Source organism: Bombus vancouverensis, chromosome 5 (assembly GCF_051014615.1).
Source record: "Bombus vancouverensis nearcticus chromosome 5, iyBomVanc1_principal, whole genome shotgun sequence".
Classification (NCBI taxonomy): Eukaryota; Metazoa; Arthropoda; class Insecta; order Hymenoptera; family Apidae; genus Bombus; species Bombus vancouverensis.
The window spans coordinates 5,420,978-5,440,884 of record NC_134915.1 but is presented as its reverse complement, the minus strand read 5'-3'; the positions used below and the strand labels follow the sequence as shown (position 1 = coordinate 5,440,884).

At 36.9% G+C, this 19,907-nt stretch overlaps 2 protein-coding genes across 6 annotated transcripts in view; one reads left to right on the top strand and one right to left on the bottom strand.

Moving 5' to 3' along the window:
* Window positions 1-19,907, top strand: part of LOC143302760 (uncharacterized) — a 37,209-nt gene that overhangs the window by 6,702 nt on the left and 10,600 nt on the right. For 3 of the 5 annotated variants that reach the window (XR_013058553.1, XM_076618993.1, XM_076618994.1), the window contains exons 3-4: window positions 14,935-15,057; window positions 15,548-15,630. Coding sequence is in view for 4 of the 5 variants with exons in the window: in XM_076618993.1 (XP_076475108.1) it covers window positions 14,935-15,057; window positions 15,548-15,582 (158 nt within the window). In the remaining variant the exon portion in view is untranslated. The remainder of the gene's footprint in view (window positions 1-14,934; window positions 15,058-15,547; window positions 15,631-19,907) is intronic. The other 2 variants (XM_076618992.1, XM_076618991.1) reach the window with 1 other exon arrangement.
* Window positions 10,630-14,287, bottom strand: LOC143302758 (uncharacterized). The gene is made up of 2 exons (XM_076618988.1): window positions 13,854-14,287; window positions 10,630-13,115 (listed from the first exon to the last, which is right to left on the bottom strand). Exons 1-2 carry the CDS (start codon window positions 13,889-13,891, stop codon window positions 11,117-11,119), a joined length of 2,037 nt encoding a protein of 678 aa, XP_076475103.1. The 5' UTR covers window positions 13,892-14,287; the 3' UTR covers window positions 10,630-11,116.

The following is a 19,907-nucleotide window of genomic DNA, read 5'->3' as shown; positions in this document are numbered from 1 at the left end:
CATCCCATGCTTTGAGCTTTTCCGACAATGTCAAAACCATTTCTTCGTCCAACGATTCCACTACAGTCGCCATTGTTTCTTAAATATATATTTTATTGACAAGCGTGACAACTTTAATCTTCTATGAAGCGTATCGAACCGTTTAAACCAACTTTAATTCTCCGTGAAGCGGATGCCACCGCTGCCACCAAAATATTTACTACACTAATGTTACGTATTAGTTTATTGACATTGATCAAATTTTAAATTTAAATTTTACTGAAAAATTTTTTTTTGTTGAGTTTGAATTTAATCTGAAGGGAAATAAATTGAAATGATATTATTGTGTATGTAATACTGATTTAGATTTCTAATTAATACGGTAGTTGCTGCCACCAGAAATAGTCTAAGGACTATTTCAAAATATTTTATTTTTATTACTTTTTTTTTTTGTTTAATGGGTAGCGTTAACTGACGCTTAATGCAACTGGTAAACGAATTCCACTTTTCGGCTAACCTGCTATGTGCAGAGATACTGGCACGGGAGAGGATTAAAGCTGAGATTAATAATTATTTGTCCTCGTTGAACGGATTTTATTTGAATGTAGAATTGCTTAGATTATTACCTTTATATATATATTTATTAGCCGGATGTATATATTTTTAGCGTTGCTGGATTGGATAGGAATGTGAGATTTTCGTTGTTTTATATAAATTTATTTTTACGTTCGACTTCTTCTTCTCTTTTAATTTCATTGTAATAGTTTGCCGTTAGAACCGAAACTCAATTCATTTACTACGATGGATTCCGTTACCACGATTTTCTTGCCTTCTGAGTTTAATAATCGAGGATGATTCTAACGATCTTCTCTGTGTGGGACTCGTGCGATTTCGCAAGCCTTGCAAAAAGACGGGTAGTATTTTACCAACAGTGGGAGGAGGAATGCGAAGATCGACGGGTGTTTTTGATAATCGAAAACACCGTTTGCACAAGCCACCACAGCGAACGATCCTTTGGTTAAATTTCCGAAGGGAAATTGTTCTGCTATTTTTCTCTTACAATCGCATGCAACGATGGCAAGAATATCGGTTATTAGCAATGCCGGTATTGCTCTTAATTTTCGATTGACCCCGACGATGTATTTAATAGTCCTTTCTGTGCGGGATTTGTGTGATTTCGCAAGCCTTGCCCAAAGACGGGCAATATTTTGCCAACAATGGGAGGAGGAATGCGAAGATCAGTGGGTGGTTCAGTAGCTGAAAACACCGTTCGCACAAGCCGACACAGCGGACAACTCCTTTGTTTAAAGTTTAAACAATGATTCTATCTTCAAAACCGTTCACGAAAATAAAACGAGATCGATGATAGGAAGTTCTAATTCGATTCTCGAGGGCAACGAAATTATCAGAGAAGAAGGAAATTCTCAAAATTAATTTTCTTACCTTGAGGAGTAGGCGCTGTCTCGCGCCATTACCTCAGCTGCTCCGGTGGTCGTCGAAGTTTTTGCTGGGTTTATTACTTGAACTCGAATATAGTTTACTATCAACTTTTACTTTATTTATCTATTTCGATACAGACAGAACAATTTACTAACTGGATTAATACCGCAATTACAATGCGCGTTCAAAGATAAAATTTTCTTTTTACTTAGTCGCGGCTCTCTTTTCTTGACCGAAAAAACTAAAGACCCCGAAGCGCAAAATACTATACAAGATTTCTAAAGGTGAGTTCAATAACGAACGTAGTAACAATGAACACAAAGAGTGAACAAAATAATTATGAACCGTAATAACGAAGATCGCAATAATAATGAACAAAGAATAATGAACGGTAATAACAATGATCACTATAATAATGAGCGAAGAATAATGAACGTAATAAGAATGTTTACCAGAATAATAATGAGCACTGCTCTATGTTGCTTCGCTTATTTATAATGCCATCCCCCACGGGGTGGTGGTCCGCTGGGGGTACGCTTATGATTGTTTTTGCGATTTTGATGTTTTTCCCTTTTTTGTTGTTTCCCTAGGTTTCGGTGATCGACGTTCGAACAATGTTTGCGGAGGCATTTCCATCAGAGGTTCCTTATTATTATTATATTTTTCCTCTTAAATGTCTTTTGTTTTTATGTATGATATATATATATATTTTTTTTAAATGTGATATCTATTTTATGTTTGTTAAATATATGTATTTTAATTTTATATTTTATATATATATATGTCGGAGATGAAAGAACACCGGAGTCTGTAATTGAACAATTGTAGGTATTCAACCCGATTGTAATTGTTCGAGAGTCGTGATAATGAGCTTGGGCTCGAGGCGACAGTCAGTCGCCGAACGTAGCCGCGGTCACGGGATGAACGCTTTGTCTAACAAAGGTATGGAGTAATTCTATAGCTCTCCTTAAAAGAAATATTCGTGGTGACACGCGACAGTAAACATTCCACCGGTTTCTGTCCTGTGGCTCGCCACACGCAGACCCTATTCTTCGAGTAAGATGATTGCCAGATGTCGATGCGTCTCCGCAGTACATGTTCGGCTAGCTCGAGGGCCCGTTATAAATCTTAAGGTTTAGTTAACTAAAGTCCTTCAAACAGACAAACAGTCTTTGTCCCAACTACGGGAAGATAGGGGAGACATATTTTTCAACGAGCGGCGTCTCCCACTAGCAACTTTCCCTCGAGGGCGGCTAGCATCTTTTTCTAACCACCGATATGGAGATTGACCAATTAGCACCAACGCCAATTTCCCTTACTTTCTTAACGAAGGCTTTTCTCGACGAATCCGATGATCTCGTGTCCTTAGACACACCCCATTATAGTTTTCCTCTGTGGCATCATCGGGACGGGAAAGGCATTCTCGCTCGCGATCTCACTGATGAAAGGAGTTACCCTTTACGACCAGTGAATATTACGCGTCCGACTTAAATTTTGTGAGTACGTTCATCTATCATCCCGTCGACCGCGGATTCGTTATTGAACCTAGGATCATTGTCATTAGTTTCTCGAGCACCTAACTACCGCGGTTACTTGTCCGGTTCTATAATAATCGTATTTGCACTAGTCAATGTCTTCTCCATTGCATAACGACAACGTGTAACCCAAACGAAGATTCGTTTCACGCCCCTAATCCTAATTCTAATGTCCGCTCCGACATATATATATATATATTTATATTGTGTGTCATTTTAATATGGCTAATGTTTTGTAATTCTTCGATTGCGTTATTTATTGTTTTGAGTAGTTTATTTTATAGAGTATTCGATAATATAAAACATACGCGCACACATACATATATATATATATGTCGGAGATGAAAGGACACCGGAACCTTCGGATAGCCCCGCAACATTGCAATCTAAAGTCTACTATAACTGTAACTAAACTATTGTAGTTATTCAATCCGATTGTAATTGTTCGAGATTAGTGACGGTGAGCTTTGGCTCGAGGCGACAGTCTGTCGCCCAACGTAACCGCGGTCAAGGGATGAACGCTTTGCCCAACAAACATATGGAATAATTCTATAGCTCTCCTTAAAAGAAATATTCGTGACGACACGTGACAGTAAACATTCCAACGGTTTCTGTCCCGTAGCTCGCCACACGCTGACCCTATTCTTCGAGTAAGATGATTACCAGATGTCGATGCGTCTCCGCAGTACATGTTCGGCTAGCCCGAGGGCCCGTAATAAATCTTACGGTTTAGTTAACTAAAGTCCTTCAAACAGACATACAGTCTTTGTCCCAACTACGGGAAGATAGGGGAGACATATTTTTCAACGAACGACGTCTCCCACTAGCAACTTTCCCTCGAGGGCGGCTAGCATCCTTTTCTAACCACCGATATGGAGATTGACCAATTAGCAGCAACGTCAATTTCCCTTACTTCCTAAACGAAGGCTTTCCTCGACGAATCCGATGATCTTGTGTCCTTAGACACACCCCAGTATAGTTTTCCTCTGTGGAATCATCGGGACGGGACGGGCATTCTTGGACGCGCTCCCGTCGACTAAAGAGTAACGTCTTTACGCTCAGCAATTATCGTTTACGAGTCAGACTTAGATTCAGCGAGAACGCCTATCTGTCATCCCGTTGACCGCGGATTCGTCATTGAACCTGAGATCACTGTCACTAGTGTCGCGGACATCTCACCGCCGTGATAGATTGTCAAACCTGTGTTATTCATACCTGTGTCAATAAATCGTATCTTCGCTACACCGCAACGATGGCTACCTTCAATGAAGACTCCTCAAACACCGACAACCCTATCCCCACTGCTTCTCCGACATATATATATATATGTCGGGTTATCATTAGGATTTAAGTCGCGTAATGTTTCTTCATTTGAATTAGCCATTGTTTTACAAAACAGAGAATATATTTGCACGAATAAACAAGATTTTACAAAATATTATGAATAATGAGTTTAATAAATGATATGATTAACAAATGATAAGTTTAATTAATAATTAGATTAAAGAATAATAAGTTTTATCGAACAATAAGAGGAACGAATAATATATCTTACGAATAATGAATTTAACGAATAATGAAATTAACGATTGATAGGTTTTACGAATAATGAATTTAATTTACGCTATTAACAATGTTCCGGGGTTCAAACGAATTCACGGTCAACGGGATAACTCTTTACTATGCGTAGAATAATTTTAAAACACAAAAATACGTTTGCTGAGACACTCGGTAAATTGCTCGATGTATCACTTTCCAAGGCGATCACACGAATGAATATCTGATTAAAATCTTTTTCGTTATACGACTGCATTTGTTTGTTATATTCTCGCTGGAGACATCGAGAAGGTTCCAATCGTTGTTGCTAGGCAATATCTGTCAAAAGTTTGTTGTATACTCTTTGGAAACATCGAGAAAGATCCAAACGCCGATACTAGGCAATTTCTATCTGGAGATTGATTCCAAATACAACGTGTCCCATTATATCAACATCTCTAAAGTACAATTCTATGTGATTTCTAGGGAGAACAATACAACCGATCCACACCTTCATCAAGCAAAACGTTTATCCCGTGACCGTGGCTACGTACGGCGACCAGTTGTCACCTCGAACCCACTTTCGCTTTTCACAAATGTCAAACAATTACAAATGACAATTGCTTAATTACAGTTATGATAAAATCTAGGCTAAAGCATTAGAAGGCTTCCTCAAAATTGCATAGGGAAGGCTGCGGTTTTCCTTTCATCTCCCACATATATATATGTATTCATATGCATATTTCTCTTGGCAGTGTAGTATTCATACGAAATGAAATGTCAATTATTTATTTATCCTTTACCGGAATGTAGGCTAGTTTTAAGTATGTATCTTAGATTATCGGTTTGATAGAATTCGCACACATATATATATATATTTCTAACAACGTAACCTTCATTTCTTTAATAATACAATATTGTATGTTTTATGTATTCGTTAAACTATTAGTTTTTGACTTCATATATACTTATATTTCATAAATTGATAATATTGTATTTGTTGCATAGTATTGGAAGCACTGTCTCTAATATTTACTAGGTTATTACATGTTCGGCATATATGTTTATACTTATATGTAACTCTCCAAATTGATTGATTGAAATATATTTATATATATATGTATTCCTGGCGTTTCAATTATTTTCCCCTTTTGTAGTTATTCTGATTTCCTGGTATATTTAGAATTGTGTGAATACTTATTTTGTTTATTGGTCGGATCCGTTAATCGCCCTCGTATTGTTAATCCTTCCTTTCGTTTCGTAGTGCCGTGTGTTCGTTTGTGCATTCAAATCCTTATTCGCGTGTTTTGTATACAATGGTTTTCTTGTTCTTGTTACGGCGCGTGCGGAGCGCGGGACGTGACAGTAGAATAGAGTTCAGCGAGCGCTTAAACGTCGAAATATCTCCAACGGGAAGGAAATGACAGTTAGTTTTCGTCAAAATCGACGAAATCATCGCGATTTGCGACCAGTTTCGCTTGTTTCGACGCCCAAGCGGTAGTGCATTACCTTTGCAGTGTAAAATGGAGTTCAACGAGCGCTTAAACGTCGAAATATCTCCAACGGGAAGGAAATGACAATTAGTTTTCGTCAAAATCGATGAAATCTTCGCGATTTGCGAGCTATTTTGCTTGTTTCGACGCTTAAACGGTAGTGCATTGCATTTGCAATGTAAAATGGAGTTCAACGAGCGCTCAAACGTCGAAATATCTCCAACGGGAAGGAAATGTCAGTTAGTTTTCGTCAAAATCGACGAAATCTTCGCGATTTGCGAGCTATTTTGCTTTTTTCGACGCTTAAACGGTAGTGCATTAAATTTGCAGTGTAAAATGGAGTTCAACGAGCGCTTAGACGTCGAAATATCTCCAACGGGAAGGAAATGAAGGCTAGATTTCGTCAAAATCGACGAAATCTTCGCGATTTGCGAGCTATTTTGCTTGTTTCGACGCTTAAATGGTAGTGCATTGCATTTGCAATGTAAAGTGGAGTTCAACGAGCGCTCAAACGTCGAAATATCTCCAACGGGAAGGAAATGAAGGCTAGATTTCATCAAAATCGACGAAATCATTGCGATTTGCGAACTATTTTGCTTCTTTCGACGCTTAAACGGTAGTGCATTAAATTTGCAGTGTAAAATGGAGTTCAACGAGCGCCTAGACGTTGAAATATCTCCAACGGGAAGGAAATGAAGGCTAGATTTCGTCAAAATCGACGAAATCTTCGCGATTTGCGAGCTATTTTGCTTGTTTCTACGCTTAAACGGTAGTGCATTGCATTTGCAGTGTAAAATGGAGTGAAATGAACGCTCAAACGTCGAAATATCTCCAACGGGAAGGAAATGACAGTTAGTTTTCGTCAAAATCGACGAAATCATCGCGATTTGCGACCAGTTTCGCTTGTTTCGACGCCCAAGCGGTAGTGCATTAGCTTTGCAGTGTAAAATGGAGTTCAACGAGCGCTTGAACGTCGAAATATCTCCAACGGGAAGGAAATGACAGTTAGTTTTCGTCAAAATCGACGAAATCTTCGCGATTTGCGAGCTATTTTGTGTTACGTATCAATTTGTTTGTTTGAATCGATCAAATTTTAAATTTAAATTTTACTGAAATTTTTTTTTTCGTTTGAGTTTGAATTTAATCGGAAGGGAAATAAATTGAAATGATATTATTGTGTATGTAATACTGATTAAATTTCTAATTAATACGGTAGTTGCTGCCACCAGAAATAGTCTAAGGACTATTTCAAAATATTTTATTTTTATTATTTTTTTTTTTTTTTACGTTTAATGGGTAGCGTTAACTGACGCTTAATGCAACTGGTAAACGAATTCCACTTTTCGGCTAACCTGCTATGTGCAGGGATACTAGCACGGGAGAGGATTAAATCTGGGTACAATAAATATTTGTCCTCGTTGAACGGATTTTTATTTGAATGTAGAATTGTTTAGATTATTACCCCTATATATTTTATTAGCTGGATATATATATTTTAGCGTTGCTGGATTGGATAGGAATGTGAGATTTTTCGTTGTTTTATATAAATTTATTTTTACGTTTGACTTCTTCTTCTCCTTTAATTTCGCTGTAGTAGTTTGCCGTTAGAACCGAAACTCAATTCATTTACTACGATGGATTCTGTTACCACGATTTTCTTGCCTTTTGAGTTTAATAATCGAGGATGATTCTAACGATCTTCTCTGTGTGGGACTCGTGCGATTTCGCAAGCCTTGCAAAAAGACGGGTAGTATTTTACCAACAGTGGGAGGAGGAATGCGAAGATCGATGGGTGTCTTCGATAATCGAAAACACCGTTTGCACAAGCCAACACAGCGAACGATCCTTTGGTTAAATTTTCGAAGGGAAATTGTTCTGCTATTTCTCTCTTACAATCGCATGCAATGATGGCAAGAATATCGGTTAATAGCAATGCCGGTATTGCTCTTAATTTTCGATTGACCCCGACGATGTATTTAATGGTCCTCTCTGTGCGGGACTTGTGTGATTTCGCAAGTCTTGCCCAAAGACAGGCAATATTTTGCCAACAATGGGAGGAGGAATGCGAAGATCAGTGGGTGTTTCAGTAGCTGAAAACACCGTTCGCACAAGCCGACACAGCGGATAACTCCTTTGGTTAAAGTTTAAACAATGATTCTATCTTCAAAACCGTTCACGAAAATAAAACGAGATCGATGATAGGAAGTTCTAATTTGATTCTCGACGGCAACGAGATTATCAGAGAAGAAGGAAATTTTCAAAATTAAGTTTCTTACCTTGAGGAGTAGGTGCTGTCTAGTGCCATTACCTCAGCTGCTCCGGTGGTCGTCGAAGGTTTTGTTGGGTTTATTACTTGAACTCGAATATAGTTTACTATCAACTTTTACTTTATTTATCTATTTCGATACAGACTGAACAATTTACTAACCGGATTAATACCGCAATTACAATGCGCGTTTCTGTCTAAGCGATGAAATGAGGATTTCAAAGATAAAATCTTTCTTTTACTTAGTCGCGGTTCTCTTTTCTTGACCGAAAAACTAAAGCCCCGAAACGCAAAATACTATACAAAATTTCTAAACGCAATGATGAGCGCAATAACGAACGTAGTAACAATGAACACAAAATATAATGAGCCGTAATAACAAAATGATCACAGGAATTATGAACAAAGAATAGTGAACGTAATACGAATGATCCGTAATAACAATGAACACAAATTATAAGGAACACAAGAAGAATGAACCGTAAAGAATAATGAGCGCTGCGCTATGTTGCTACGCTTATTTATAATGCCATCCCCCACGGGGTGGTGGTCCGCTGGGGGTACGCTTCCGTGGGAATCGGGATGTTGCAGTTTGGGTTTCTTGGAATCGTACGTGACAAAACGTAAATTCCGTATTTCGACTTAGTTTTTATCGGTCCTGTGTTTCTGCTGAACTAGCGTCTAGGAGATTTGAAGCACTCCATGCTGATCTAATCCTTTCCGCGAGAGACTTCCACGTGCTGTACCGTGGCAATTACCGGTGTTTCTTCGGCGCGTGCAAAGGCTGGCGGCCGCAGCATCATTATCACTTCGATGCTCGCTCGGGCAACACGCGCAACTCCGCTGCTCTCCCACAACAAGGACCTCCTTCTTTGAGTTATTTTTCGTAAGTTTGGATATTCGCATATTATGGTTGTTTTTGCGATTTTAATGTTTTTTCCCTTTTTGTTGTTCCCCTAGGCTTCGGTGATCGACGTTCGGACAATGTTTGCGGAGGCATTTCCATCAGAGGTTCCTTATTATTATTATTTTTAGATGTATCTTGTTTTTATGTACGATGTATATATATATATATATATTTTAAATGTGTTATCTATTTTATGTTTGTTAAATATATTTAATTTTATATTTCCCCCTTTTTTAATTAATTATATATATATATATATTTTTACATTTGTAGTTGCGCATAGAATTTATTAAAGAAAAGTATTAACAATGTGTTTTCATGATTTGTTTCTCGCGCCTGACTTCCATTAATCCCTAATATTCCTGTCGTCATGATGCGTGTAAATCTAACATGGCTGCTCATAAATGTCATCAGTAAAGTTATAGTGACGGGTCTTTAGTTTTGTTTGATATCGAAGTAATTTTTCGTCTGTCGCTCGTTTTTCCTTATTCTACCGCAATTAGAACATTTATTTATTAATATTGTTTAAAGTGACAACAGTATTGTTCGTGTGAATATACATATATATATATATATATATATATATATATATGTTGTGTGTCATTTTAATATGACTAATGTTTTGTAATTCTTCGATAGCGTTATTTATTGTTTTGAATAGTTTATTTTATAGAGTATTCGATAATATAAAACATACGGACACACACACACACACACATATATATATATACGTATTTATATGCATATTCCTCCTGGCGGTGTAGTGTTCATACGAAATGAAATGTTAATTATTTTATATTAACTTCTTTTAATAAGATAGAACACGCACACGCACATGTATATATTTCTGGCAGTGTGATTTTCATTTAGATTCTTTAGCGATGTAATGTGTGTTTGAGGTTATGTGTCAATCATTTGATTTCATATATTCATGTATATCTTGTATTGTGACAACATAGTATGGGAGGTTTTGTTTCTAGATTATTGTGTGTTTAATGTGTTTTTACATATTTGTGTTTGATGATAGAATTTCTGTATGCAATTCCTCAAGTCGTTGCGGTGTTAATTATTTTGAGCGTTTGGCCTATCGACAGGTTGTCGCTTAGTCCCAAGTGTTGTGTTGTGTGTTCTATTTCTTTTGTAGATTATTAGTAGTAGTTTTAGTTTAGAAAATAGATTATTTATATGCTTATATAGAGACATGCATGTTTCGTAATGTAGTTCTTATTTTATAATTCTTTACCGGAATGTAGGCTAGTTTTAAGTATGTATCTTAGATTATCGATTTGAATCAATAATGTAGAATGCGCATACATTAATAGTGGTTTAGTTTAGAATATAATTTATATATTTATATATAGACATGCATGTTTCGTAATGTAGTTCTTATTTTATAATTCTTTACCGGAATGTAGGCTAGTTTTAAGTATGTATCTTAGATTATTTATTTGATAGAATGCGCACACATATATATATATTTCTGACAATGTAACCTTTATTTCTTTAATAATACAATATTGTGTGTTTTATGTATTCGTTAAACTATTAGTTTTTGACTTCATATATACTTATATTTCATAAATTGATAATATTGTATTTGTTGCATAGTATTGGAAGCACTGTCTCTAATATTTACTAGGTTATTACATGTTCGGCATATATGTTTATACTTATATGTAACTCTCCAAGTTGATTGATTAAAATATATTTATATATATATGTATTTCTGGCCTTTCAATTATTTCCCCTTTTGTAGTTATTCTTATTTCCCGGGTTATTTGTTTGGTTCGTAGCTCGTTCAATCCATTAGCTGGTTTTATTTATTTTAATTTATACTGGTTGGATTTATTAGTCGCCCTCGTTTTGTTACTCCTTCCTTTAGTTTCGTAGCGCCGTGTGTTCGTTTGTGCATTCAAATCCTTATTCGCGCGTTTTGTATAGAATGGTTTTCTTGTTCTTGTTACGGCGCGTGCGGAGCGCGGGACGTGACACCCTCGCCCTTGGAGTTCAAATTTCCAAAGGAAATTTGACTGATGGTGTCTCTGAGTTCGCTCAAGGCGGACGTAGATGTCGTTGGTTGTTGAGTGACTACCGGTGTTATCGATATCCCTTGAGGTTGTGCTGTTTGATCATCGATATTTCGTTTTCTTTTGAGGTATAGTAGCAGGTGGGTGACTGAGCCGCATATTGCTCCTAATAGGGCGATTTCACATCCGTAAGTTTCACGTAACTGGTATCCGTGTATGGCTATATCTATTATCGTCTTGATTAGTTTAAATATTACGAGTATTCCAAATATTGCTGCACTGACAGTTCCAAATTCCATAAACCCAGTCCATAAGCTTGATACGGTATTTTTCGCTATTGTCGTTAATGTGTTTTCGTCCATCATTCCCAGGATGTTTACTATTCCAGGGACGATTGTTTTTCCTGTTGCTCCTCTGGCCAATGTGTTCAAGACTGCAGATTTTTCTGCCGGGAACATGACGTGGTCCCGTAGTGCGTCCAGGTCTTTTTGGGTATATATTCCGCTCGTGGCCAACGACGATGGTGCTGAATATTGCCACGTTTGGCGCACGTCCGGGCGGAGTTCCTGTGGTGCAATTGTTTCCATGGGTTTTGGTACGAATTTGTGCCAGTGTCCGTCGATATTGTATAGCGTAGGTAGTACCGCGCTACATTCTCTGTGGTTTCCGTGTTGCGTTAGGATGTGTGTTTTTGGCGTTAAAAATGCGGTGCGATTCCCTTGCCAAACGGGTAGCTCCGAGTAGCATTCTGTTGTATGTCGTACCTTTACTTGTACCGGAATGCATTTGACTATATGGACTGCCTCTCCTGCGATCAGGGCCATGTGTCCTGGGGTTTTGGTTATGGTGTATGCAAATTCATCGGGCAGTAAGATTGCTAAGCTTAAAGCATTCTCTATTAGTTTCTTCTGTGTGGTACACCTTTGTGTCAGTATATCATGGTATAATGTTGTCATTTGTCGTTTAATATGTTTCTCTACGTAAATGAATTTTGAGTTGACGTATGCGAATATGTCCAAGTTTTCGACTGCTGTCTTGCTTTTGGAGATAAACGTATTTCCTCTTGTCGTTTCTAACAGGAACAATTTGGAGTGTTCAGTGGATAGTAGGGTATATCTACACAGTGGCTGTTCTCCAGTTTTAGTCAGTGCAAATGTTACTTCCTGCGTTGTTAGTGCGTAAACTGGTTGTGCTGATTCCCTGTTGGTTTTTATTTCCTGGATCTTTGTAGCAATTCCTTCATATAGCACATCGTACTGATCAAATTTGCATGGTGAGGGTGGTTGTGGTTGCCGATAAGTGTATCCGTCTTCAGCGTCTGGACAGTTTCCTTCGCTAAGGGTACATACCGTTCCTGATTTCAGTAGAATTTTGTTCGCCTTGATCCATACTGGCACAACTGCTGATTTTAAACTTATCCTTACTGTGGCTTGTACGACGACCTTTTCCCAGCTCCCGTATGGGTCTACATACTGTGTTCCCTGGCAGCTGCCGTCGTCTGTTAACTTGCCGGCTAGGACAAGCGACCTTGTTTCTGTTGCATTATCTTTTAGGCCTACTATAAGGTTTTGTGGTCCGAGTGAAAACGTGCCGTCTTGGTGCATCCTTGCACATTGTTGGGCGGTTGTTTCATGGAGGTATTCGGCGAATCCGTTATGCACTGCCGACGTGTGGTAGTGCATGCCACAGTAATATATAATTCGAGTTATTTGCACCTTGCATTGCCTTACACTGGTAAATTCGAATTCTGAGAGTTGCAGTAGTTGAATATAAATATCTTGGGTTTCAGTCATCGCAGGCTGTATGCTGCAGTCCCCAATGGAGTTTAGAGAGATAGTGGTAACGTTGAGGTGGTTGCCATTGCAGTCATATCCTACCAGGCCATATGCTATTTTGATGAGGGTAAGTACGATAACCAGGCGATTCATCTTCCTATTAACAATTTATTAAATCGTTTCTTACTCTCGAGTTTATTAGTAATAAGAATAACCTTTTATTATTATTAATATATGTATATAGAAAAAGAAAAGTTTTATATTTATATGTATTTTTTCTCTCTTTTTCCTCTTTCTTTTTTTATTGTTAAAATCCTTTGTTTTATTTTAGGTTTTACGTACATGTTATCGGTGAAAATAAATTTCATGAATGCTACCTGGGTTATAATTATATACATATATGCATACATATTGGTAAGTAGTATAGATGAGATTTGTTTTATTGTTATAAATATATAAGTATATATCATTAATAGGAATAGATATTACAAATATAGCTTGTCTTTGAATATATATATATATATATATATATATATATATATATATATATGTGCGTGTGATGGTAAATATGACGACTTATTTTACGAGTCACTTGCATTATCAATGGAAGTGAGTGTTATAGATATAGCCTACTTTACAACATGGGTGTATACATATATTGGTAAACATAAGTGAAAATTATATGTATAGTTATAAATGTTGTTTGTTTACAGGTGGATAGCATCAGTATTTGGTTTTGTGCGTAGCATACAAGTACTTTATAGTTCCACGGCGCGGATTGCTATTCCTTGAACTAAAAAGTTTCTTTCAAGGTGAGTTAGATTAGTGTAAACGGTCATGCATTGGAGGCATGATATAGCGGGTTGTAGGTCCGCTAGGTTTATATCACACATACGACAATATGATATTCGTGTTCTTGCAGATACTCCGCATATGAAATGAGTGGGTGGGTCGTCACATTGGTCCTGGTCGTCTGGATCTAAGTTATCGAAACAGTCTTGACAAAGATGACCGTTATCTAAATGGTAGATGGAACGTATCAACCGAACACAAAGGCAAGACTGAACATCCTCCGTCGCTTCCAGATCGAATGCGGGTACGGGCCCGTCTGGGTCCTCTATGTTAGGGTTGATGAACTCGCCACCTGTTCTGTACATACATACGAAAACAGTTAATATATATATATTTTATAATTTTATAAGTTTCGTTCGGACCTGTCCCTTTGTACAAATACTGTATCCCTGTATGTAGTATAATATATATATAATAAGTTATGATTATGTTAGTTGTTATTTATTATATATATTTTCCTTATCTCTCTCTCTTTTTTCTTTTTTTTTTATTATATTTTTTTTTCAGTACCTAACATTGCTATTATTATGCTGTATTACATTGTATTGGCTATTATTTGTGTGAGGTGCGTATGTGTGGGGTGCGCGCGACGAATTTTTCAACATGGTTGCTTGCGTGTATCGTTGGTTTAATGTCAACAGTTGCGTGTTGTTGAAATAGCTAATTAATTGTTAATCACTATAATTTTATTTAGTAGTGTTTCTGTAATATTGTTTTGTGTTTCATGATATTGTGTGTGTCAATACCGTGTGCTACTTTAATGTGATAGCATCGATTGTGTTGTCACCGAATTTCAATAGTCATTGTTTTGATTATACGTGACTTGCATTTATATAAGTCTTGTTTAATTTAGTTAATGTTTTTTGTGTATTGTGTTACCAGATATTTTGTGTAGCGTAACTTTATTCTTTTGCACCGAATTCAGTCATGTTGTTAATATTTAGTTAGTCTATCTTGATTAATTTCTAACCTATTCCTGTGTTTATTGACCTTTTTTATTTTCCCTATTAATTTATTATTGCTTGTACTTGCTATTTGCTATTATTTTGTGTATGATATGAATTAGTTTCTTTATTAGTGATTAAAATCTACTTGTTAGATTAACATTGTCTGTAACTCTTCAGATTCTACTCTTTCGATGCTGCATCACTTACCTAGATCATTCCCACAACATCATCCGATTCTTCGATATGCCTTGGATACTTACTACGGTTGCCTTCAATCGTCTTATATCTGTGGCTATAAAGGTACTGTTTAGTTTATTTAGTTTAATATGTGTATAATGCATTGTGTGTGCGGCCGCTATTGTGCATTACAAAATCTACTTCTACATGTTAGATATAATAATATGACAATACTACGTAGATTAATACATAATAAAATATCCTTTTACTCTCAATTTATCTATCTTAATTATTTTCTAACCACTTTCTATACTTATCAGCTATTTTATTTCTTCTTGTTAATCTGCGAAATTCATGCATGTACACTTCCTTGTATGGTGATTAATTGTTCACGAGGTAAGTTGCACTTTTACTGTTTTAGTTATTCATTGAACTAACACATTTTACATTCAAACAGTAATTGGAGCACTCGTAATAAACTTTTTCTTTTCAAGTTTCCGCTATCTGTGTTATTCGACAAACAGTGCTACGCTTCCACAGTATTGTTATAACATTTGGTAATGTTGTATTTTGCATTAAGGCTATTGAAGTTAATTCGTTCATTTATTTTTAGCTGGTACATGGTGTTCCGCAGACAGGGAGCCATAACCTATTTTGCACGTAAACCTTCTTGTACGTTGATCACTTGTTCACAAGGTAACTTTCACTTTCACTAGTTAATTATTCATTGAGTTAACACGTTTTATATTTAAACAATAATTGAAGCACATATAATAATTTTTCCTTTTTCCTTTTATGTTTTCGCTATCTGTGTCATTTGACGAACAGCACTACAACATTCACTACTGCACTACGTTGCCCACTGAAATCACTTTATTCATTGTTTATTTCGATTATGCGCTAGTTTTAACTTGTTTAAGTGCACTGTTCGCGGAATCCCTTTTACTTCAATCTTGACGTTTTGTTCTGCAAGATTTCTAGCACTTTGTGTCGTCCAGTATATTGATCGGAGAATTTTCCTTTACTGGGTTCTTTTAGTAAATATATCGAATCTCCTATTTTAAAGTCCTGGGGGTTGATTCGTCGGTCGTAATATTCTTTTGATCTTAGTTTGGATTTTATCAAATTTTCTCTCGCCATTCGTTGTACAGTGTTAATTTTATCGAACAGATCTTCGAGATATTCTGCGTATGTTGGTTCCATGTTCTCTTCTATTATTACTTCACCAGTAGGTTCTCTGGCTAGATGTCCAAAAACTAATTCGTGCGGGGAGAATTTCGTTCCTTCGTGTACAGAGGTATTATAGGAAAACATAGCTAATTCTACCCATTCGTCCCAATTTCTGGAATTTTCAATGTATAATTTGAGATATTCAATCAGTACGTGGTGAGATCTTTCGATTGAACCGTTACTTTGTGGATGATATGCCGTCGTGGTATATTGTTTGATGCGGAATCTCTTTGCTACTTTCTTCATTAGTGAGGATGTAAAGTTCGTTCCTTGATCAGTGAGAATAGCTCTCGGTGATCCGAAACGACAAATAAATCGCTTTACAAAAACGTCCGCTATCTCGGCTGAAGAGATTCCTCCTAGTGGAATCCCGATTGAGTATTTTGTTAGTAAATCTTGGATGGTTAATATATATTCATTTCCCTTTTGAGTTTTTGGTAATGGACCTACAATATCCATACTAATCTTATCGAATGCTTTACCTGGTGTGTCTGTAAGTACCATTGGTTGTTTTGCTTTTATTCTTGTGAGTTTCTTCAATTGACATTCCTTACATGTTCTTACGTAATCTTGAATTTTCTTTTTCATATTTTCCCAATAGTAGTGTTGTCGTATTCTTTGATAAGTTTTTGTAATTCCTTTGTGTCCTGCTACGCTTGATTCATGTTTTTCCCGTATTATGTTGTTCCGCGCTTCCACAGGTGGAGTAATTACTTCCCCAGTGCAAATGGTGATGGTTAAGGTTTTTTCCATAAATATTTCCTTTAATTTTCTGATTGTATATCGCCAGGGTATTTCCTCCAAGTTTCCTTTGCTAATGCTAAACGAAGTTAACTGTTTTTCATTTACTACGTCTAATAGAGATCTTAGCGAGTTTAATAAATTTTCTGGTGTTATTGGAATATTTCTATTTTCCTTTATCGGTAGGGATACAATGTATTTTCCAGAATCGTAATTCAATCTTGCGTTTTCTAACATTAAATCTTCATAACGAGGCAATTTTCCCGTTTCCTTCGTTTCTAAGGCTTCTTTATCTATCTGTTTGCCATGTATATCTATAAATACTACTTTATGGTCATTTACTCTCGCAATTGAGTCTCGGGTTTCTGAAATTTTTAGTTCCGCGATTATCGTAGGTCTCGTGTCCTTTTCTTGTTGTTGAATTAGTTCTGGAATTACAGTGGAGGTCTCTTTTTCGCTTGTTGTATCCGTGTCTTCTTTTTCTCGATTGGTTATTTCCCTATCTGTACTTACATCGATTTCTGCTAATGCTTGGTCTAAATATTTTATAGGGGTTTCTTCTATTGTAAAATGTTTTCGGGTAAAAACCTTTCCTTGATTTTTAGGATCACTGGATTGAGGCAAGACGTGTGGTTTAGCTTCGAATATGGAAAAATCTTCGGTTGACGTATCCTGTTTAAATCTTTTTGAGACATGCGTATCCTTTTCTCGTTGTGGAGTTAGTTCTGGAATTACGGCGGAGGGTTCTTCTTCGTTTGTTGTGTCCATGCGCCTTTTTCCTTGATCAGTTATTTCTCTATTTGTGTTTACATCGAGCTCGGTTAGTGCTTCGTCAAAATATTTTACGGGTGTTTCTTCCAGTGTAAAATGCTTTCGAGTAGAAATTTTTCCTTGTTTTGTAAGATCAGTGGATTGAGGCAAGACGCGTGGTTTGGCTTCGAATATGGGAGAGTCTTCCGTTGACGTATCTATTTCGAATCTTTTTGAGACAGGATAGCGAATCGGTGCGACCTCCTCTCTCTTTCTGATTGGTAAACAAACTTCCGGAGGGTTCCTAGATAATGCGTCTGCGTTTGCGTTCGCCCTGCCTTCTTTGTATACAATATCAAATTCAAAGTCCGATAATTTTAATTTCCATTTCCAAATTCTCGAAGTAGGATCTTTGATAGAATGCATCCACACTAAAGGTTTATGATCGGTTACGATAGTAAACTTTCTTCCGTAAAGATACGGTCGGAAGTGCATTGCGCTGTAAACAATTGCCAGACACTCTTTTTCTATGGTAGAGTAATTTTGTTCGGCGGAATTTAATAGTCTTGAGGCATACGCAATTGGTAAATCCTTTCCAATTGGCCCTTGACTCAGTACACCGCTTATTGCATATCCTGATGCGTCTGTAGTAAGGTTAAAGGGTTTAGAAAAGTCTGGGTATTGTAGAATGGGTTTTGTCATTAGCGCTGTTTTTAAATTATTGAATGCGTTTTCTTGATTTTCTGTCCATTTAAAGGGAGTATCTTTCTTTAGTAGTTGTGTCAATGGTTTCGCGACCTTGGAGAAATCGGGTATAAATCTTCTGTAATATCCTGCTAGTCCCAGAAATTGTTTGATATTTTTCACCCTCTTTGGTCGTGGAAATTTTGATACGGCTTCGACCTTCTTTGGGTCGGGTTTCACGCCATCCTCACTAATTATATGTCCTAAATAATTCACCTCGTGTCGTAAAAATTCGCACTTATCAGGTTGTAATCGTAATTTAGCTTTCCTCAGTCTTTCCATTAACTTATTAAATTTAATTTCGTGTTCTTGGAGAGACCTGGAATAAATCACTATGTCATCCAGATAGACGAATAGTTCTATTCCTTGCAGACCAGATAATACTGAGTTCATCAAACGTTGAAATGTTGCTGGGGCATTTTTTAATCCAAAGGGCATTCTTTTGAATTGAAAATGTCCATATGGTGTCGAAAATGCAGTTTTGTGGGCATCTTCCTGTGACATACGGATCTGGTGAAAGCCTGATGCCAAGTCAAACGTGGAAAAGTATTTTGCACTTCCTAATTGATCCAATATTTCTGTAATGTTGGGTAGTGGGAAGGCATCGCCAATCGTTTTATCGTTCAATTTTCTATAATCGATAACTAATCTCCAGCGTTTATTTCCTTGCGAATCGGGTTTTTTTGGGCACAATCCATAATGGGGAGTTATATGGAGATATTGATGGTTCCACTACGTCTGTATCCAGTAATTCTTGAATCTGTCGATTTATCTCTTCTCGATGTATTGGTTGATATCGATACTGTTTAGTATTAATTGGTATATTATCCGTTGTAATTATTCTATGTTCCAGAACTTCAGTTGCTTCCAATGTATCTCCTGGAATATGAAACCTATCTTGATTATTACGAATCAACTTTTTAACATTTTCCTTTTCTTCTTCGTTCAAGTGTTCGAGTCGTAGTAACTCATTTATTTTATCGCTTCGGTATAATTATTTTTTCTTTAGTATCGAAGGGAATATAAATATTTCCCCACTTGATATGTTTTTCCTCATAATCTAAACGAGCTTTACAACCTGCAAAAAATTCGGATCCTAGGATTCCGTCTTGATCGATTAGCAATGAATCATCAACTACATGAAAAATAACCGGATGGCCCGCAACCTGTATTACCGTCTGCCCTAGGGAGACCAGGCTCGTTGCCGTAATTCCTCGCACTTCGATTGATTCTTTCTCGTCGATGATGGCTGAATCGGGTAAAGCAGGTTTCTTGATAATATTGATTTCCGATCCAGAGTCTAATAATAAACTCGTCTTAGTTTTTAGATCTGGGGAAACTATTCGTGCAGTTGGGGTCGTTGGGGAATCGTTAAATTTTACTGAAATAATTCGGAGAGGTCGCCTTCCGAATCTGAATTCAACTCCTGATGATTTTCCTTCGCCGGTTGCTTGTGCTTCACTCTTTCCCTTTTGTCTTGAGATTCTGGATTCTCTGTCTGTGACCTT

Coding starts and splice junctions, on each gene's coding strand:
- LOC143302758 (XM_076618988.1), bottom strand. CDS start 13,891: ATGCGGAGTATCTGCAAGAACACGAATATCATATTGTC. Junction 13,116..13,853: donor AACACGAATATCATATTGTC/GTATGTGTGATA, acceptor AATTGTTAATAG/GAAGATGAATCGCCTGGTTA.